The sequence below is a fragment of the Haliotis asinina genome, chromosome 4 (genome assembly GCF_037392515.1).
Source record: "Haliotis asinina isolate JCU_RB_2024 chromosome 4, JCU_Hal_asi_v2, whole genome shotgun sequence".
Taxonomy (NCBI): Eukaryota; Metazoa; Mollusca; class Gastropoda; order Lepetellida; family Haliotidae; genus Haliotis; species Haliotis asinina.
The window spans coordinates 72,851,163-72,874,103 of NC_090283.1; the positions used below are offsets into that span (position 1 = coordinate 72,851,163).

The following is a 22,941-nucleotide window of genomic DNA, read 5'->3' on the forward strand; positions in this document are numbered from 1 at the left end:
GACAACCACTGGAAAACGATCGACTGAATGGGTAGCGAGGTTACCCGAGGTGGTGTCGGCAATCAACCATGAAGTAACCCGGCTCACTGGTAAGAAACCGGCAGACGCTATCAAACTAAAATCAGTGTTAGCAGAGTCGTCTGCTCCATTGCGTGGAAAGGAGAAACAGATACCAGATAGGGCCTTAGTTAGGTATCTATACCAGCCGGGGGAACACGAGGGCGATAGCCGTAAGCGAGCCACCGATCCTATATGGTCGGTCAAAACTTACAACATAGATAAAGTGGATATGAAAGCCGACGAACCTAACTTGTACTACTTGAGGGGTGGGCCGGGTAGGGGGTTTGTAAGAGAAGAATTATTGATCGTACCGTACGGCACAGTGTTACCGCCTGCCAAGTCACGGTAAACGTGATGGCGTGGCTTTGTAGTAGGGGCAATAATAGCAAGAGCTAATGGTCCCACCAAAGCCTCATTTAGTAAATGAGGCTTTTTAGAGGGGTTTTTGAAAAGTGTTTTCGGACTGTCATTCCCTATACTACTGTATTAAATGGTATTTAGATGCTCAATGTTATTATTGGAATCATTACTTTTTGACTTGGTAGTTTTTATTAACAAGATGTAACGAGCAGGATGTTATCTGCAGCTTGTATCTGTATAGACAGAATCAGACTGGTTCAGGCTGAAAAACGTACATGCAACTAAATTAAATATGTGTGTGTTCTTTAACTTCTTTTTAAAAAATAAACATTGTAATACTAGAAATGAAAATTGGGTATCAATGGAGTATTTTGAACCTATTTTTTTTTTAAATATACAACAGAGGAAAACGTGAATTGTGGTCATATAGCCTGTATTGCCCAATGAAGTATTGTTGAAGATTGAGGTTTGAAGTGTTTTTGTTTGTGGGAAGGGAAGTGTTTGCATTGTAACTGTAATGTATGTGTATCTTGCATGCATTCACGCATAAATTACTGACTTGAATGGCACTTGTTTACTTCCTAACAGCAAACTACTACTGCAAATATGAAACAAAGAAAAACAATACTCAAAAGCTAACATGTTTTTCAGTTTTAGCTGGAAAATGGAACGACAGGGGCATCTGTAAAATATTGCCTTAAATAGGCATGACAATGATGTACTCCGTTTGGCATGTTCTTAAGTGAATTACCATAGTTACGTGTGAGTCTGTCTTCTGCAGATGGAACAAGGGCAAGTATTGGTGATATCAGCATCATCCTGCGAGATGCCAAAAATCCAGAGCTGGTGCCTCGGAAATACAGTAAGTTACTCTTCATGACTTTAAGTTGCATGTATGACATATGTATAGGCAAGTAGAACACATGCACAAATGTATTTTAGGTAGGCCAGATCATGGAAAGATCCAAATGGTCTTTGATTCAAGTTACTGGATGAGGCAGAGATAATCTGATCTAAAACCAAACTTGTTACTGATTTTGCTGAGAGACTGTTTTGAAATAATATGAAATAATATGATTACATCCCCACTGACCTACTTTGAAGTTCCCATTTACATGCTGAAATTACTTAAACTGTGAAAACAATATATTCACGTTTTCAGAATGTTAAAAAAAACAAAGGAAGTTGTTATCCGTAAATAACTGTCACATATTTTTTTCCTCCCAACATGTAAATGCTTCTTACAGCCTTTGTTCAGCCTTAACAGTAAGAAAAACAACGTATCAGAATAGAAAATCTCCTTTCTAATTTTGGTCTTTACAGATATGTGATCCACTAATTTAAATTAACAGCAAATGTTTCTGCTTCCAGTGCCAGCCAGTGTCTCCCAGTCTGTGTTACGGCACTTGAGATGGATCATGCAAAAGGTTGGTGTGTAACACAGGGATGGCAAATGTCCATGGTTCTGCCGATTTCCTGTTGATTTTATTTTTTAAATCATCTGAACCCCCCTTCAATGACACAGTATTAAGGTTTCAGATGAAAACCTATTTTCCTGTTACCATCCCTGAGATCAAAAGATGTATTTTTGCATCATTTTCAGTAGATATTATCCTAGTTTATGGATCAGAAGAAACCGTATGTCGCTAACCGTATTAGTGGTTGAAGTTACTGTCAGGAAGAAATTATTTCCATGGTTACAGGACCTGCTTGGACAGGATGTGTTTCTTATAGGACCACCTGGACCGTTCCGGAGAGAGGTGGCCATGATGTATCTGGTAGGTTCTGTCCATCAGTGAGTGAGTTTAGTTTTACGCCACGCTCAGCTATATTCCAGCTATATGGCAGCGGTGTGTAAACAATCAATTCTGGACCAGACAATCCAGTGATGAACAGCATGAGCATCGATCTGTGCAAATGGGAACCGATGACATGTGTCAACCTTTGTTTTGGCCTGCAGACGATTGTGTTTAAATATCACACATGTGAGAATCCCAGTCTTATTTTCTCTTCTCGGAAACTTGGCCAGTTTACTTGAGTAGCTGGCTGATATATTGATGGCATGGCAGTATGTTTCAACTCCCTCAATCACACCTGGGGCTGAAATATTGCTGATTTTTCTTAAACTTAAACTCACTCTCCCACAAAAAGGATGAAGTATTGGCAATTTTTCTTTAGATTTGAACTCACTCTCTGACTAAAGGGCTGAAATATTGCTGATGTTTCTTTACGTTTTATATCACTCTCTGACTAAAGGGCTGAAATATTGCTGATGTTTCTTTACGTTTTATATCACTCTCTGACTAAAGGGCTGAAATATTGCTGATGTTTCTTTACGTTTTGTATCACTCTGACTAAAGGGCTGAAATATTGCTGATGTTTCTTTACGTTTTATATCACTCACTGACTAAAGGGCTGAAATATTGCTGATGTTTCTTTACGTTTTGTATCACTCTGACTAAAGGGCTGAAATATTGCTGATGTTTCTTTATGTTTTATATCACTCACTGACTAAAGGGCTGAAATATTGCTGATGTTTCTTTACGTTTTATATCACTCTCTGACTAAAGGGCTGAAATATTGCTGATGTTTCTTTACGTTTTATATCACTCACTGACTGAAGGGCTGAAATGTTACCTACATAATAATAAATATGAACTTGCTCACCATCATGTTTCAGGAGTTGACCCAGCGTGAGTCAGAGTACATCTCATTATCTCGAGATACGACCGAGTCTGATCTCAAACAGAGACGAGAGATTCAAGGAGGAACTGCATTCTACATAGACCAGGTTGGTTGGTAATAAAGCAGAGAGCCATTGATTTATTGATATTTGTATAAAAGGCTTTACATTACCATATGTTGCAGACAGATGTTACTACATTGTCAAAATATACATGAAAAGTACTTCCAATTTTAACTGCATTAATATAATTCAGAGTAAACTATCTCAAGCATGTTAAATGTTTGGGTTTGGTTTATGATATTGAAATATTCAGTGCCATTAGTTCGATGTTTTGTCTGTTTCGTTTTCTAAATCTGAATAGTGTTCCAGCTATAGCATGGCAGTCAGTATATAACCTAATCAAGACCATACAATTTGTTTGCTCATATCATGCTTTTAGCAGTATTCCAGCAATATCACCAGAAATGTGGTGGTATGGAACCCGGGTCTTCAGCTTGTCAAGTGAACACTTTAACGTCTTCGATACCCTACTGACCTTTCATTAGAGTGACCACCTATTCACCTATTCCTTTAAGTCACCTGTCACGACCAGTACCAGTAGCTGTGTGTTGGAGCTTGAGAGATGATACATTGAAACCTGTCTAAACTGGCACCCAACAGGACCAAACTAAATTTCCAGTTTAGACAGGATGCTGTGTTAGATGTTAATTTTCATACATGACTACCTTCGATGCCAAGATGATTAATCAGTATATTTCATTATAAGTCCTTGATAGGACTGCTCAGGTTGTTCTCTATTCACCTATATTCTTAAACCAACACTTCATGGTCTATTGACCACAGATTATGCAGTGATAAATCAGCATCACCCCCATTATCTGTACCTGGACTCTTTAATTTGAAAGAAGAAAAAGAGGTATACAGAAGTATAAAATGGCTTTATTTATTGATGTTAAAAGATATTTATAATTTGAGGAAATATTAGGAAGATGATTTTCCCAGAATGACTGGGATATATACATTTAATTCCCAATAGATGTACACAGAGTGTAAATTTGAAATATTTCTAATACAAGGTTACTCAGAATATTTTAACAACTAATACTTATTAACACGAGACTGGAATTAGAGAACGTTATGCACATTTTGTAAACAGGCATGTGAATTTGTATGCTATCTACTGTTGAGTTTAGTTTTGTGAAGGGAGTGAGGATCAAATTGTCCTCATGTTGTGATATTGAATTAACATCAGAAAATATTATATTATTTGGTTGTATGGGGAAAAATAACAACCCTCTATACATTATCTGCCTAATAGTAATGAAGAATATTTACATTATAAGCAGAAAAAAATTTAAACTAACCTTTCACCAGATCAAAAGTGAGATAAAATACTACAAAACACGTAAAGTTTTGCCTTTGCACAACTAAAGCATGTATCTCTTGGACATAAAAGCTTGAAAAAAGGTTGATTATATTTTGACATGTTAGGCCTTTTATAAAAATAATCACTCCTAAAAGAAGAACATTCATTCATCAGTGCTTTTCATCTAAACAAATAATGTAATTCACATATTTGATATACTTATCTTCCTACTTTACTGAATATTCTTATAAAAACAGTCAGTAAAGATCACTATAGCCCTGGTCAGACTAATTAGTCAGCTTTGTTGGCGATTGGAGACGTAGGCAAACAGAGACTAAACTGACTGCTGATACCAATGTCAGTTTAATCAGTGTTAATTACACTTAAAATTAAACTTAAAATTTTATTCCAGTTTTGACAGTGTGCCCTAATATACAGGAGCAGGTGTTGGCAGGTATCACTGTAGATATTACAGGTTGTCAGACCCCACAGTTTATCTGGTTATTTGCCAGCTCTGTAAAAGTCCAGTCATCCTTTCAGTTGTTTTTGTATAGATAATCCTGGACCTGACAACTCTGTGATAGATATGGTGATAATTTGTCTGGATATGATAAAACTTCATCAACCAAATCACCAAGTCTGACCAAATTTGACTATATTGTCACAGGTTTAGGTTGTTGGCCAAATTCCACAGAACGATCGTAGCATAATGACTGTTGTAAGTCAAAGTGTGTTAAAGTGTAGGAGTTGCAGGCATCATAGTACTACGATGATTGTAAGACAGCGTTAAGTCATATTGGAGTTTTGACCCCTGTAGCTGTGCAATGATCGAATGCCTGTTAGAGCTAGGGGAGTTATAATCATATTAGTGTTTTGTTCACTTTGTGGAACAGGGCAATGAATCCCGAACTTTGGTTTAAATTTTAACTTTCTTGAGGTATGACGGATCATCTCATATTATGAGACTTTGCAGCTTGATTGCAATCTTTTAAGCAGACTTAGCACTCCTCATCTTTGATTTGTTTGGGCATTACTTATTGGCAAACTTGCCTTTTTGTTTCAGTGTGCAGTAAGGGCTGCTTTGGAGGGAAGAATTCTGGTTTTGGAAGGAATTGAAAAAGCGGAGAGGAATGTGCTCCCAGTGTTAAATAATCTACTTGAAAATCGTGAAATGCAGCTTGACGATGGCCGCTTTCTGGTGGCAGCTGACAGATATGATAAACTGCTCCAAGACCATTCGAAAGAAGAGCTTGATTCTCTCAATCTTGTGAGAGTTAGTGAACGGTTTAGAGTTATTGCTCTTGGCTTGCCAATTCCACGTTACCAGGGAAACCCACTAGATCCACCTTTGCGTTCCCGGTTCCAAGCTAGAGATGTACATTCCCTGCCATTTAAGGTAATCTTGAAAAAATGCTGAAGAAATATATTCCTCACAATTTTCCTGTTTATGAAATTCACTTAATAGTCTTTTTTTAAGTACTTTCTTAAATGACTTTTTCAAACATATTAATGTCATAATTTCAGTCTAGTAGTATTTTGGAACCAATGTCCAGTGCATTCTGATGTGTGGACAGTTACAGATGGATGTTCATGAAAAATGGCAGTGGTCTTATGATGGGTCTGTCTGCGCTGTGGATACAAATTTGACTGTGATGTTTTATCTTCCAGGAAGTTTTAGAGACCTTACAAGAAAACACAAGGAATGTGGCTCCAGAAAGGTAGGAATATCATGTCCGTTTGGTTTAGTTTCTCACAAATGGCAGCAATCTAAACAGATCATTAATTGAGTCTGGGCCCCAAAAATCAAGTGACTGACATCAGGAGCATTTATATATGCAGTTGGGATACAGTGACATGCATCTACCAAGGCAGTGAGCGTGATGTCACTTTATTATGCTTAGTCTTCTCTGTGACAAGAATGGATTGTTGATGTCCCATCTTTAATGAGAATCAATTGGGGTGCATTGCTCAGCCATCTGTTTGGGAGACCCGTTGGGGTGATGAGCCTCGTGAGATTCCAGGTATAATCATTGTAGGCTGGTCTTAAGAGGCATTGATATCAACTTATCAGCCAGGCTGAGGAACTTGGCCAACCATCTGTTCGCGAGCCCCATTGGTTCGAGCAGCCTGGTAAGATTCCAGGTTAAATCGGCCAGGCTGAGGAATTTGTCAGCCATCTGTTCGTGAGCCCCATTGGGGTGAGCACCTTGGTGCGATTCCATGGTTAAAGCAACCTAGACTGGTGTTAAGAGTCATCAAAATTGATTTGATTGTCAGGCTGACAGACTTGGTCATTTAGGTATCGATGTATTATTATGGCCCAGATCACAATATTGATGACATGATATGTCTAATCCAGAATGGATTATATACATACTGTCATCATCAATCATGAGTGCTGCATTAAACAACAGACAGTAGTGTAAGCTGTCAGTTCTCATTGTCGGGCCAGGATCTTGTTAAGTCATCAGTTCAAGGCCCCATATTGACACCTGCCCTTGGTCAGAGTCATCACAGTATTGAACTTATTAATCCATAGCTCCTTCCCTATGTTCAGAATCATTCTGGATATATATTTGAATTATTACGAAACATTTGTTGGTAACATCACCACTGCTTTTGAGATTTCTTTCAGATGTGGAAAGGCTTTTGTCATTTCTGTTTGCGTGTATGTCTAACTTTGACAATTCTGGTTTCAGGATATCCCAGCTGTTGTCATTTGCGTCCACCATGTTGACTGCAGAGTCCACCTCCCTAGGGCTACCAGACTTCCCACTTGACAATCTAGTACATCTAGTCAGGATCATGGTGGGTAAACAGGAATAATCACGTTGTTCTCTCTCTGTAACACACTGATGGCGCTTACTGTTACATTGTCTGTGAGGCAGTGCTCTGAAACATCCCTCAGATAAAAAAACCCTTGCCTTCTTAGCTTGCTCCTGATAGTGGTGTTCCAATAATTGAATATCTGACAATATTAGTTATAAATCAAACATTGAGCAGAAAACACCTGGGTAAGACCCTTTAGGATTTGTGATCACATGAAAAATGTATACATATGCTGCTGAAAAAGTCATGTCACAGTTGTAAAAGTGTTTTTAATACAATGCTGTACAGTAAATAAAAATCCAATCTAATTATGGCCCCTCATGGGGGTCACCTCCCTACCACGCATGTGCAGTCAACCAGGTAAGCACCACAAGAACGATTCTCCTCAAAGAATTGGAAACCACTACAGGTTTATCTACGTTTAAGGCAACCAGAAGTAAGGTCTGTTCGCACCCATGGTCATCTGAGTGTCTGGACATGGATTATCTCCCCTAGTTCGTTTCAGCTTTTGCTGTCACTATGGACAAAGGTTTTCTCACATGTTTATCTTGACGGACATGAGGGTTTTCCAGTTGATTTCTTGGAATACTTTAGTTACAGAAAATAGGAGTGCTCTCCCCTTGTTTATATGAATGTTTGTGTTGCTGAACACAGTTGTCTCCACTTGTCCATGTTACAGGATACTGTACCATCTGTATCTTCCCTGGAGCTGATACAGAGGCTGTATCCATACAACATCATGCTGGGCAAGGAGGGGAAAACGGCTGTGGAGGACACACTTAGTGTGAGTTTTGCTGATCACTCTTTTGTGTGTGTGCGTGTGTGTGTGTGCGCGTGCGTGCGTGCGTGTGTTAAAGAAATAAAGCTGAGAAGGAAAATCAGGCTCAGATGGTAAACATCCTTTGTCATCAGCATTGTCTTGTCACAGTGACTTGTTTGTTTGTTGATAAATGCAGCATTTTGCAGTATTCCAGCTGCATGATGTCTAAATATTTGTGTCCAGACCAGACAATCCAGTGATTGATTTCATGAGCATTGATCTATGTATTTGGGATATAAAGGCATGTCAGTCAGGTCAGTGTGCATGACTACCCATTTACATGTACATTTACATATTGTTACATCATAATTGCTGTTATTGTGAAAGTTGGTACTGGCATCAGCTTACGTCTCACCTTGATATGGATGCACCATTTTATGCATCATATTCAAGATGTCCTCTAAACGTTGCTGATCATGTTGTTTCAGAAATTTGAGTTGATTGGGTCAAGCCCAGTGTATAGTGTTGGCAGAGTGGATAAACAAGGGAATGAGGCATTGGTGACACTGTCTCAGGGTCGAGATGCACATCCAGTACAGGTGAGATTCATGAATCCCGGGGAGTAGAATTACCTGTCATATATACAGTTGACATGAATTGAGCACACCTGTCTCATATGATAGGTCTTTGTAATTTAGTTTCAGCAATACAAGTGAATTCTTTTCATAGCAATTCTTTTTATGGGGAGTAGGGCACCTGTCAGTTATTTGTAATTTAGGTATGTTAAGAGATGAGATGGGTTGATGTCTGTGTCTCAGACAGTACCTGTCAGGTATTAATGAATTGCTTAAAGCAACACAAGTGAAACTGATTGACCACAAATTTGTCTCAAGTAATACAATTAAGTTTAAGGTATTAGTGAATTAGTAACTTATTAACAGCAATTCAGGTGACAGTCACACAGATCTCTCAAGTCGTCACCTGCCATATTTTCACGTGAGATATATTGACCAGACATATCTTTAAGGTATTCAAAGTAAGGTTTTAGCCATGGCATAAACTCAGATATTGTCTTTCCAGGTTGCCGCTGGGACACTCCCCTCATCAGCAGGTGACAAGGACTCGCCATTCATCAGGACTGGCTACCATGATGCTCTGTTGTCGGAGATGTTGCAGTCACACGTCACTACAGACTTCTGTCTAGTTGGTCCAAGGGTAGGGAAGCTGACGCTTGTATACACATGGGAAAACAAAGGGAACACATATCACAATGAAGAATATAAGACTGAAGCATGATTGTGATGATGTTATTGTGATGATGTTATGGAGGTGATGTTATTGTGATAACGTTATGGAGGTGATGTTATTGTGATAACGTTATGGAGGTGATGTTATTGTGATAACATTATGGAGGTGATGTTATTGTGATAACATTATGGAGGTGATGTTATTGTGATAACGTTATGGAGGTGATGTTATTGTGATAACGTTATGGAGGTGATGTTATTGTGATAACATTATGGAGGTGATGTTATTGTGATAACGTTATGGAGGTGATGTTATTGTGATGATGTTATGGAGGTGATGTTATTGTGATAACGTTATGGAGGTGATGTTATTGTGATGATGTTACTGTGGTGGTGGACTAATGGACAGCTTTCAAAATTCATATTGGTATACTGGACTAAGACTGCTAACTTATGCTGCGGACAAGTGAAAATCCATCGGTTGTGATCTCATTTATAAGTAGCATTCATTGGCCATATATCTAAAACTGTTCTCTTTCCTATATGTTTGCTACAATTTGGAACTAAATAAGTTTGATGAAAAAATATAAGCATCTTACTCAGTTTTGTTCTCTTTTAAAAGAACCGGCTACAACCGGTGAACACCTGTGAAATATGGTTCACACTTGTCCTTGACAAGCTTAAAACTGAAATTTTGAAGCTGACGGACCACATCAGTAGAACCTGCTACAGACATCTCACTGTTGTAAGAGAAGTCGTGTGTATGGTATTAATGTGAATACTGATGGATTTCAGGGCTGCGGCAAGAGTGTGTTGGTGAAGCAGTTTGCCGACATGCTGGGCTACCACACAGAACCCATCATGTTGTATCAGGTAAACATCAAGGAAGGTAGTGATCCAATTTGCCAGTTGCTGTCTATTTACAAAGATGTTTTTCTAAAGGATCGAAGAGTGTATTATGTTGTTTATGAGCTGTGTCATGACTGTCTGGCATCATGCAGCTGTTCAAATTACCTCCCCCCAACCCCCCTGTGATCAAACATCTTTGGTATATCCTGTCATTCCAATCTGTCAAAATGGCCCGATAACATAAATTATCAATACCTGAGTGAGTGAATTTAGTTTAATGATGCTTTTAGCAGTATTTCAGAAATATCATAGCATTGGACACCAGATATAGGCTTCACACACTGTACCCAGTTATCAGTCAAATTCTTGCTAGGGTCTGATAAAACAGCATCATGCCATTGAAAATCTTAAGAAGACATTACTGCCAGTTTCAAACAGACTTAAATGGTAACAGCTGTCTGTAGAATGTTTAATACTCTCCCTTATTATGACCAAGTGGATGCTTTCTTTATACATCCTTTTTTTGTTTCTGAAATCTGTTTCAAACCATGACAAGTTGTCTGTCAACATGTACAGCTGTCATGTTATTTGACATGATGGCATGTCCTTGTGACATTGTGATTGGCCCCATTTACACTGCAGACTGCCAAACTGAGGGTCAAGTCACGGCATCATTTTCCTTGCTTGACGTTCCCATTATGGGTTAGAAACCTTGTAAAATCAACCATATCACAGTTTTATCAGAGTTATTAATGTGCAATGCCATTTAGAAAGTGTATCAGATACATTTGGGATTACAAAGTCACAGTAAAGTACAGATTCTAGTACTTTTGTCGAGAACTGTAACTGAAGAATGTTACATTTCTTTTAATCTAGGATATGACATCACGGGACTTACTTCAGCAGAGGACGACATTACCAAATGGCGACACCACGTGGCGTCACTCTCCACTTGTCACAGCTGCCCTGGAAGGAAGTCTGGCTGTACTTGATGGAGTGCATCGAATAAACCCTGGTTCCTTCTCTGTGTTGCATAGGTAAGAACAGGTGGTGTAGACGTGTAGGTGAAATGCTCGCTCTAGATGTGTGGGTGAAATGCTAGCTCAGTGAGTGAGTGAGTGAGTGAGTTTTATGCCACCTTTAGCAATATTCCAACAATAACATGACAGAGATACAAGAAGTGGGCTTCACACATTGTATCCATGTAAGGAATTAAATCTGGGTTTTGGTATGACAAGTGAACAGTTTACCGTCTAGACTATCTAACAGCTCCTGCTAACTCAGTAGTGAGGTCACTCTTTATGTGTGTGGGATTGAGTAAAAATGTATTGCATGTAAGGATGCAGCTGATCTTAGAGAATCAGTGTATTGGTAGGTTTTTAGAAGTGTGTAAAACAATGATCACTTACTCACTCCCAGGCTTGTGTATTCCATATATTAGACAAAATCTGCTTCCATGAATGGATTTGGTGACCACAGCATTTTGTACAACTGTGTGTGTGTCTCTAGATTGGTCCACGAGCGAGATCTGCAGCTGTATGATGGGACGCGTCTGCTGCGACATGACCGATACCAGGACATTCAGGAGAAGACAGGGCTATCACAACAACAGCTGGAGGAGCGGTAAGCACAGAACCACACCAACTGGAGTTGCAACAGTTATACCAACTTCCTGTTGGTATCTTAAAAACATAAATAACATAGAAGTGAGTGACCCTGCTGGTTTCTGGGATTCTTGGTTTTAAGGGACTCTCATGTTCTGGTGTCACACAGGAATTCTTAGACTGAAAGGAGTCTGATGTTCTGGTGTGTCAGCTGTGTGCGAAATAGTATAAATCCAGTCAGGCCAGTAAATCTCTGCAACCGCTGCCCTAGCTGGCGAGTGAATTTTCATAGGGTCATTTTGTAAATATGTCACTTTATTGGACCTGTTAAAATATAATACACTTTTAAGTATGATAAAATGTTTATCATATTATTAGCAGCTCAGGAAAAAGACTTCATGGTGACAATATCCTATGCTCCTCTATTTTGCTTAGTAACTACATTCAAAATTCGCTCAAGTGAATTATTTTGTGGACAAGCAACTTTCAGGGATCGCTAATCCGACTAGCAAGCAAAATTTGGAAACTATTTTGCACAGTGTGTGTCATTATTCTAGGATTTAAAGGTTTTTGGTGATTCTGGTGTTCTGGGGCTTCACTCTTCGTCTAACCTTGTTCTCCACATTACTCATGTCCCTGTTCTGTGTCCAGGAGGATTTTCCCAATCCATCCGTCCTTCCGTCTCATCGCCCTCGGGGAGCCCCCAGTTGTAGGGAGCAGCAAGCAGCAGTGGATGTCGCCGGAGATGTTGACGATGTTCCTTTACCACCACATGCGGCCCCTCTCACGGGCAGAGGAGACAGATGTTATACACAGACTGGTGGGTGCTCATTGTCGGATACTTTACTAGGAGTAAAGAGAGTTCTGGCATTTGTTGCCATTATTTTACTATATGTGTACTTCTCACAAGAGACGGCTAAATGGATCAGATGGTCAGGCTTGCTGACTTGGTTGACCCATATCATTGTATCATAATTACATACTGCAATGCTTATGCTGTTGATCAGTGGATGGTCTGGTTCAGACTCGATTATTTACAGATTACTCTGATGTAGCTGGAATATTGCTGAGAGCAGCGTATAACAACAAACAAACAACAAACTAGTATTTTCTTTGATTGCAGGTTCCTAATGCTGACAATCTAAGTAAACTGTTTGATTTTGTTCACAATCTGAGAGATTCCACAGACCCCACTGTAAGTAAAGCATGTACCACTTTCCTGAATGTACAACTGTGTTAGTAGTATAGATGATGGGAGTATGATATAAACTCTGCTGTAAAGTTTTTTTAAGAAAATGATAAGTGGTATACACATTAGCGGGGAGAGAGGTTAGGGGCTGACTAAAGGTTTATTAAGAAATAAAGCTGTACAGTGAGTTTTTATATTGTACCCCATCATAATATTACTGTGTTTAAGTAACAAAGGCACCATAATCACCATGAACTATGTTTAAACAGAAAAAATGACTGCTGACTTATAACACTAGTAATATACCCAGTTCCAAAAGAAATGTGAAACATTCCAGATGGACGAATCTTTCTTTAATAAAACACTCAACACTAAGGAGGTGCTTTTTTAGCGTACTGTGGTTTATGCCATAGTTTTGTCTATTGTTTCATTATTGTGTTATTGTCTCATTATTTCATTATTGTCTCATTGTTGTGTCATTGTCATGTTGTTATTTCATCATTGTCTCATTTTGTTATGCTCACAACTATTGGTACACTAATTTCTTTTAGGTACAATCTATGGCTGCCTCAATGTCTACCCGCCAACTGCTCCGTATTGCCAGGAGTCTAGCTCAGTACCCGAATGAAGACTTGTACGGCATTGTACAAAAGGCCTGTCTGTCTAGGTGAGAATATTGATGCCTTGAGAAGGTGCTCAGCTTCCCTTTTTCAGCAGAGGTGAAGCGAGTATTTTGTAACCATTGTGATCGCTGTGGGCAGAAGACGTTAGACTCTGTGAAGGTGCTGTTTAGTATTCCATGTTGTTTCTGCAAGGATCAAGTTGTGGTTTCTCTGATTTCCTGACCCCGATGGCTTTACATTGTCTACCAAAACCGAGAAGTGTTTTCTCTAACATACATACCATCAATCATGGATAATTACAATGTAGATGATCATTTAATGGAGCTACATAACAATAACTGAAGGGTATGTAGAATCAATTTAGTGAGAGTAACTGTAAATAGATAATTCAATCCCACTTTTTAGTTGGGCCAGTGGCTGTGTGGTAGAGTGTCTGCCTTCAAATCTGAGTGTTGCAGTTTCAGTCTTCTTAGAGAAAATGTTTGCACTTTGAGCTTAATCTTGAATGACATGTTTCAATTGATTTCAAACAGTCATATATCATTTGAATGTTGATGTTCATATAGAGTTAGGAAGAGATGATTGCAGAAAGTAAAACCTAGGAAGAGGTCTTACTAACGAAAAGTAAAACATGGGAAGAGGTATTTCTTGCAAAAAATAACACCTGACCCTACAAGACAAAAAACTCTAATACTGTTATTCTGGGAAAACAAGAGATGACCTAATATATTTTGAGAAGCAGACTTCAGGTTTATATATATGGCCCTCATCCTGCTAGTATCACTGAGTACAGTGTAAAACAACACCAAGAAAACCCCAACAACCTAACTTAAAGATAAAAACAACAATGAAACCCAGACGGCAATTAGTGATTGATTGAGCAAGTTTAGTTTTACGCCCCACTCAGGCAGTTACATTTCAGGAGATAATGTCACGGTGCTCAACACAGTCCTGTAACCAGTTTTGGAGAGTTACATCCCTTGGTATGAAGGTCACCATGATTAAGCATGTGTCTTGCATCGCTGTCTCTGTCCTAAATAAGTGCTCTGTCTAGATACTGGGAATAATCATATGTTTCGTCGTGTAGAATAACAATACTCTAAATAGTGATGTGTATATATTCACTATGATGATGAGAATGAAAAAAATAGGTATGGCAATGTCCTTGTCAGTGTTTGCAGTAAGTTTTGTAAGAGTGCATCTAGAAATGAAATTATAAATGTGTAGTCCAAATTGTTTGTTTGTGAAATGTTCACTACAATCCAGAATCATTTCAATATGTTATTTTTTTATATGTTGTTATGTTTAATGTATTTTTTATAATTATGCACATCAGAATCTCTGCGTCCACAACACGCATTCAAAAGAATGTTTGCGTGTTTTAATCATTTTTTGTGTGAAAAACGCAGGTGCAGAAATAAAATTATAGATATTAGTCCAAATGCATATGAAATTTCAGTACAATCCTGAATCATGTTAAAATTTAGCGTGAAAAATGCATGTGTCTGTGTTAACGTGAACACTGGTTTCTGCGTTAATGCGAACACTGCTTGTGTATGAACTTGTTAACCAAACCATTCATTCATTTTTATGACTTAAATAGATGATTAGGTAGTCCAGTGGTTAAAGCCTTCCTTAGTCACCCCATAGACTCTGGTTCAATTCCCCACATGGTTCCACACCGTGAAGCTTTATTCTGGTGATAAATCTGGAATTGTGCTTGAAGTGGCATAAAAACATTCTAACCTTTTCCAGATACTTCAGTCAAACAATGAAGATGTTTGTGTCATGAAAATCCTCTCATGGTTTGTGTAGGTTTCTGCCCCGTCTAGCCCGACAAGCTCTGGATCAGACTCTCGACTCCGCCGGGATTCAGCCTCTGAAACAAGACCACTCCATGGCATCATTCGAGAAGTCTGTGACATGCGAGGTTCAGGGGGATATGCTCCGCATCGGCAGCACAACGGTTCCAGTGTACAACCCCCAGAACAAGACAAAAGTGCCAGACATTCTCTTCTATGAAAATCCACAGGTATGGATGATGTTTGAGATTTGATGTGTACAGTCAAACACGAATGTGTCAAACATTGATGTGTCAGATTTCCAGTTGGCTCAAAATGAATGCTGATTCACTGCACATTTTGCTTTAGTCTTCAATTTACAGTCAAGTACCTTTAAACTCAACACAGCCATGTTTATCAGAATATTTATTTGTATAGCCACATACATATCTGGTAAGGAAGTCATCGGCTGCAGTACAGATTGTTTTACTAATTATTACTGATTAGAGTGAAAGTGTATAAACTGCATCCATTCTGTCTAATCTCCATGGCAACAAGCAATCAGTCTCTGACCTTCAACTCACCAGTAATGTAACAGTATTGCTTTGGACCAATTCCGTGCCAACTCTGTCTATTGTAACATTATGTTTGCAGCACCTGTCTGTGATGGAGGACATGTTGAAGGATTTCACCCTGGGGGAGCACCTGCTACTGGTAGGGAACCAGGGTGTCGGCAAGAACAAAATTGTTGACCGCTTCCTCCAGATGCTGAACCGACCCAGGGAGTACATCCAGCTACACAGGTGTGGGATGTGACATATTAATACATGTATTTATGTAGTCTATTTTAGGGTTTTATATGATGCCTGATTGTGTTTGAAAGTTGAACTGTTTCATGTCCTTGGACCCAGGGAGTACATCCAGGTATACAGGTGTGGGATGTGACACATTAATACATGTATTTACGTAATCCGTAATAGGGTTTTATATGATGCCTGATTGTATTTGAAAGTTGAACTGTTTCATGTCCTTGGACCCAGGGAGTACATCCAGGTATACAGGTGTGGGATGTGACACATTAATACATGTATTTACGTAATCCGTAATAGAGTTTTATATGATGCCTGATTGTATTTGAAAGTTGAACTGTTTCATGTCCTTGGATAGGTAACCTATGAAGAGTTCATTTAAATGGGGACAATTTTAAGTTCCTTGTTGTATTCGACAGAGACACTACTGTCCAGACACTGACGCTGCAACCGACTGTCCAAGATGGAGTCATTATTTATGAAGACTCTCCACTGGTAGGTTTTAAAGGCTGGGGTCCAAAGCTCCAGAAACCCCAAGGGTTTCCAATTCCCCTCCCATTGGCTACTCCTCAGCAGTGTAGATGTTATCTGCCTATGAGTGACAGGAATGTAACAGCTATGGGTGCCTGGCAAGAGCCTGGCGATGTCAAAGGTCAACCTTGGCATTTACTGCTAGAATGTCCAACAACCCTTTCACTCCATATTTTGATGACTAAAGAGACTAATTTGATTATCTTGTATGAGGCATCAAATTTTACATATTTTCTGAATATATAATCTTCACCAAAGAGATGTTAGCATCAGATACATGTACACCCCTAGCCCAGTACAGCAGGGAGTAAGGAAAGTGGGGAGGATGGGCCTGAAATATGACTCTGGCAACCTGACTGACACAGTGGGAAATTCCAATCTGGATTTGAAAATGAGAAATATATTTTCTAAATGTATATTTTGTAGTCTCTCTGTATCCATACTTTTCACTGTGAGTCTTCATAACAAACATCTTAGTACTATGACTTAATATGAGCCTGAACCTGTTAGTCAATTGTGTCATATTTCATGGAATGTACTTATTGAGTGAGTTTTGAATGATGTTGGTTTTTTTCGTGGTCATTCTTTTTACTTCAAAAGTAAAACCTGGAATAATTATTAGTTCCCAATTCGTAGATCGATGCTCATGCTGTTGATCACTGGATTGTCCAGTCCAGACTTGATTATTTACCTTCCACTCGCCAAAAATATGAAATTTTGGGGCGTAAAACTCAATCAATCAATCAATCAATCAATCAATCAATCAGTCAATCAATCAGCTGTTTAACTGAAGACAGTATCCAGTCATGTGTTGTGGCATAAGGCAAATCTTGACAGCCTCTCATATCACACTGTAGGTCAAAGCCGTGAAGCAAGGTCATGTGTTGGTTGTGGATGAGGCAGACAAGGCTCCCACATATGTCACATGCGTCCTGAAGACATTGGTGGAGTCGGGAGAGATGCATCTAGCAGATGGCAGGAGGATTTTGTCAGGTGAGACATCTAGTGATCTCTGAATTGTAATCCACTGTTACCAGATATTTGGTAGTAAGTTAAACTTCAGATTTGACCTTGAACTCCTGACTGACTGTGTATGTTTCAGCCAGGACAGGAATCTCTCCCTCAAGTACCGTGATCGTGGCTCACCCAGATTTCAGGATGATTGTTCTAGCAAACAGACCCGGGTTCCCCTTCCTTGGAAATGATTTCTTTGGTGCTATGGGTAAGAAATCACTGAATTTCTACGTGCTAATTCACCACTACATGGCAGAACTTGGATCAGTATTTTATCGCCTTGGTTTGAAAACTTGCTACACAGATCACTTTAGTGGTGAAATGGTGCCTTTTGATTAAATGGGATTTTCTTTTGTTTTTTTATTTCAGTTTGTTATTCAAATGTCAAGTTGGACTTGAACACGAGGGTAGTGCTCATTTCTGGAGCCGAACTTTGAAAGTGTTTAATATCTTCAGATGAAACTTGTTGTACAGATTTGGCATGTGGTGAACTGGTGACTTATGGGATCTTGAAAAATAATTCAGTGGTAAAAAGTTCATTTGTAAAAGTGGAGTTAAACAGCCCCATTTCTGAAATGTACGGAAGCAGGAGTAATATGTCATTTACTGATGACAATGATGTTCATGCTATTGATCACTGGATTGTCTGGCCCAGACTCATTTATGTAGACCGCCACAATGTAGCTAGACTGTTGCATTAAACAACAGACAAACAAGGGAACAAAGAAGCAAGCAAACAAACAAACAAACAAATTTATGTCTTCCCACAAATACAATATAGTGTTTTGGGTATTTTGTTTTCTTCAGGTGACATATTTAGCTGTCACGCTATTGACAATCCAGACATTGAGTCAGAGATGGCGATGTTGAGACAGTATGGTCCAAGTGTCTCAGAGGGGACCCTTCGAAAGTTGGTGATGGCCTTCGGGGAACTACGTGACATGGCAGACCAAGGTCTTATATCGTATCCCTACTCCACACGAGAAGTTGTCAACATGGTCCGGCATATACAGGTAATGTCAGTTACTTCAACCTTCTGTTACAACCTGTGAAGATCTGGGTTATAATTCATCTTCAACAACCCGTAATTGTTGTAAGAGGCGACTAATATGATTGATGGTCAGATTTGCTGACTTTGATGACACATATTTCAGTATTTTTTGTTTTCATTTTGACCATTTCTGAGATTGATGTAAATTTACATTAAAAATTTTGAGGGGAGTTGTGGGGCTGTAATGTCGAAAGGGAAGCACTGTTTGTGAAACACAGAAGTGTTTGCTGACTGTGTTCGGAGTATATATTTCTAATGCAGAGAGTGAACTTGCAAAACCTACGCGATGTGTTGAGTTTCTGAACCCCAGTTCTTAGTATACGGCACAATCAGTAACCTATTCTAGTGGTAATGTATAAGGAGTGAATTGCCGTACCTTTGCATTTCACGAGAAAGTGGCTACCATTATCAAGCGAGGTAAAAATGACATTGACTCGTCTGTAACCAGATGGCTTGATTTTTCAATGTTTTTTACAATTTGTCATTCTCACGTCTGAGGGAGATAAGCATGTTTCAAACTGTTTAGAAAAGTCTCAAGGTTGTTTTCTTGATGGCAGGCTTTTGTTCAGTCATTTTTTTCTGCATTTATGATTTTATGCTACAGTAGACACCACACCTTGGAAATGTGAAAAGGGAGACGATTCAGTGTTAGGGATGTTAGGCATTGAATTGAGTACATGTACGTCTACACAGAACATTTTCATCAAGACACATTCACAGAAATTATTCCTACAAAAAATCAGGCTCTCTTAGACTGTAAGACAACAGACAACACTCACTCGCCCACCCACCCACCCACCGAACCATTCAACCAAGCAACCAATCAATTGACTTCTGTTTCAGAAATTCCCCAATGAGGGCCTGACAACTGTGGTGAAGAACGTATTTGACTTCGACTCGTACAACCAGGAATTACAGGAGACAATCGTACAGACTATGGAGAAACACGGCATCCCACTCGGCGTCCGAGAAGCCAGAATCAGCCTCGCTAAAGAGTAAGATCTGGTTGTTACAAGATGTAAAACTTATAAAGTAAACTGAACCTGGGAGACCAGTTTTCCTTGCTCAGTACTAACTCAGGGTTTGTCATTGATCTGGACCATAACAATGTGATATGGTGGTGTTGAAGTCTGTACTATATGACAAACTCATACAACTAGAATGTATGCAATATTTAAAGAAATGCAATGCTACTCATTTTTAGCAATTTTTTTTCTGAGAAGATTTTAATAAAGCCAGTTGAGAAGGATATGCTTCTTAAAAGAAGTTTCAGAATCCATGATTCTACTTAAGTTGTACTTTAACTGTCATACCATTTCAGATTAAGTGTAATATGAGAATAAGGAGAACTTTAACTTAATCAGAATAGTTTATGAAATTTACTGATTATACAATCAAATGCTGATCTCAGGACCTCACTTTGATTTGGAACACTGTTGATGTATTGACATGTACATATCATGAGAGGCAGGATCAAAATGTCCCTATTAAAAGTTGAGTAGTATTGTCTCTTTGAATGATGAATTTTGAACAAAATCTTGTAACAACCAAATCTTTATTCTTGGTGTATCTGATTTCTGTGGAGAGTTTTTGACAAGCTCAAGACTGTGATGTTTGTTTGTCATATAGTACAGTACCTTCATTTTAGTGTCAAATAGGTTCCTTGTTTTAAAAATATGTCATAATTTTTAAGGGCCAGTCTGTGATAGGGCTAAAACGACTTTTTAGAACACAATGTGAACACAATGTAGGCCATGGTTTGGAATTTTATTTTCAGTTTGATTCTTCACACTAATAAAAACATCAGATTTCATTTAACTCTCAGCTTTTTATCGTGAATTTTATTGTCAATTTAGCAATGTCTACTGGCAACAGTTCTCATGGGATTATTAGCCCGGCATCAACCAACCACGTTTCGCCATATTTTAGCACTTGAACTGCTTGACTTACAGTCAGAATTACATTCTGGCTGTGTGTAAATACTTAAAATAGGTATTTAAATATCAAACTGAAACAGCGATAATGGTTATCGAAAATTGAAACTGAGGTGTCAGATTCTATTTTCAATGAGTAAAACCGAATTGTTGCAGCCCTAAATAGGAGTTAGAAAATATTGAAGTATCAGGTGTGATGTGAGAGGCTATTTGTGTTGACTAAATGTATTTAAATGAAATTTCGAAAAGATTGTTTAGAGGTTGAATGGTAAGGATGGTTATTTGCATGTTATGGACTTATTAGAGAAGAGTAGCCCAGTTTCCAAGTCACTGCTCTTAGCAATGTCGAGTTAACATATCACCAGGATGTTTAAAATACTGCTCAGCCAAAGTAAATCATTATACGTTTACTAGCTGCAGTGGGTCCCTTTCACTGAAGGGGTTGAAGTCTGAGATTCAGAATGACTAATATTTTTTAGTGTCTGTTTCTGTTCCAATAACAATATCATTTCCAATTTCCAAACGACTTAAGGGTCCAAGTATCTCCTCTTCCAGCACATAATGGTAGTTACAGATGAGGCAGTTTCAGAAATCACTTGGTTTCACTGTCTGAAGGCTGTCTGGTGAAACATCATGTGTGGACGTGTAACAATATTTATATAAGAGAGTGAATAAATTCTTTACCCTATGAAGTGTTTATGGTCGTGTATAACAATATGAATACATTCAACAAACCAGTATATGTCACATTCAACATACCAGGGTATATGAGATACCAGTACACTAAACATACCAGAATATGTCACATTCAACATACCAGGGTATATGAGATACCAGTACACTAAACGTACCAGAATATGTCACATTCAACATACCAGTATTTATAAGATACCAGTACATTCAACATACCAGTATATGTAAGATACCAGTACATTCAACATACCAGTATGTATAAAATACCAGTACATTCAACATACCAGTATTTATAAGATACCAGTATATTCAACATACCAAGATGAGGAAATTAGAAATGCATTGTCCCAAAGACGTATATTCATAAGTCTTTTATTGTCCACACTGGGAATTTTGATGTTTTGTCACTGATCTGTGATTGATTTGACCTGATCCAAGTTCATATGGCTATGTTGTCAGATCTAAACTGAAAGAAATCATGCAAAGACAATAATATGACATTGTTCAGATATGAACTGCCTTGTCTCAAGTTCTCTGATCCTTACCATTACAGCGGATATGGGTGGAAGTATCATAGAATGGTCATCAAGTTGTCAAGTGCAAGCACCTGTAACTCAGTAATACCAGCCTACCATAATCAATCCTCTTGCTACACAATTATCTATTCGAACTTCATAAGCATAAATTGTTGAAAAAACATTAAAGCAATAAATTGTTTACTTTTTTTTCAGTATGTGTTTTCTTATGAGATTTTTCAGCATTGATATGAAACGAAACAGGAAAATCAATTTTCAAGGCAGTATGTAGGATTTGACTCATTAATCAACTTTAGAAAAAACAGAAATTTAATATGAATATTGATTCATCAATGATAAAAAGATTTTATGATAACAAGATTTATTAGTAAGATGAAATTTTACATAGTAAATTCACAGTAGATTAATATTCAAAAATAAAAAAAAATATGTCGCCTGAGGGTATCAACATTTTCTCCAATTAAAACAAACCCAATGCATACCCAAATTAAATTGCTAAGGGGGGATAACTTTTGCCCAGGTTTACCTCAGGATAAATATCATGAAGAAAGTTTAGAATTGGGATAAAATGAAATAACTGAGTAACAGAAATATGTGCTGCTGCTGTCACATCCCGTATCCAACCTCTTTAACCGCTTCTCCTTCACCGGTCGTCCTAGCCTTCTAGCCATGGCAGGTGTGAAAGACGATGCTTTCCTGTACAGCAACATTGTAGGTGGGACGTGGCAACATATTATCTTGGGAATAGATTTACCGGGATTGGACAAGATATACATCAGGTTGGATCCGGTTGGATCTGGTTTTCCACCCAAGTGACTTCCTGTTCACAGTTTGTCAGGCCTTCTTGACCTGATGAATTTTCTCAACCTCTCTGTGAGAGTAATGTTTCATGTATCTGTGAATGGAAGTTCAGTTGGATCATGGGTCCCCTTGATGAAAGTGCTGCAAGTCATAGCAGTGGATGGTGCAGACAAGCACAGAATTACCATTCAGTCCCCTCAAGTCCAATTTCTGAAGGT

The 22,941-nt window shown here is 38.5% G+C and overlaps 1 protein-coding gene across 1 annotated transcript in view; it reads left to right on the plus strand.

Annotated features, from left to right (window-relative positions):
- The window catches only part of LOC137281856 (von Willebrand factor A domain-containing protein 8-like), a 59,589-nt gene that overhangs the window by 14,714 nt on the left and 21,934 nt on the right, over positions 1-22,941 (plus strand). Inside the window, exons 2-24 of the mRNA XM_067813510.1 lie at positions 1,202-1,282; positions 1,792-1,847; positions 2,124-2,198; positions 3,101-3,211; positions 5,536-5,868; positions 6,141-6,190; positions 7,172-7,280; positions 7,981-8,085; positions 8,550-8,660; positions 9,142-9,276; positions 10,104-10,181; positions 11,034-11,194; positions 11,667-11,780; positions 12,413-12,581; positions 12,885-12,956; positions 13,502-13,617; positions 15,389-15,605; positions 16,009-16,157; positions 16,583-16,658; positions 17,552-17,687; positions 17,797-17,916; positions 18,516-18,721; positions 19,603-19,754. Coding sequence (XP_067669611.1) covers positions 1,202-1,282; positions 1,792-1,847; positions 2,124-2,198; positions 3,101-3,211; positions 5,536-5,868; positions 6,141-6,190; positions 7,172-7,280; positions 7,981-8,085; positions 8,550-8,660; positions 9,142-9,276; positions 10,104-10,181; positions 11,034-11,194; positions 11,667-11,780; positions 12,413-12,581; positions 12,885-12,956; positions 13,502-13,617; positions 15,389-15,605; positions 16,009-16,157; positions 16,583-16,658; positions 17,552-17,687; positions 17,797-17,916; positions 18,516-18,721; positions 19,603-19,754 — 2,932 coding nt within the window. The remainder of the gene's footprint in view (positions 1-1,201; positions 1,283-1,791; positions 1,848-2,123; positions 2,199-3,100; positions 3,212-5,535; positions 5,869-6,140; positions 6,191-7,171; positions 7,281-7,980; positions 8,086-8,549; positions 8,661-9,141; positions 9,277-10,103; positions 10,182-11,033; positions 11,195-11,666; positions 11,781-12,412; positions 12,582-12,884; positions 12,957-13,501; positions 13,618-15,388; positions 15,606-16,008; positions 16,158-16,582; positions 16,659-17,551; positions 17,688-17,796; positions 17,917-18,515; positions 18,722-19,602; positions 19,755-22,941) is intronic.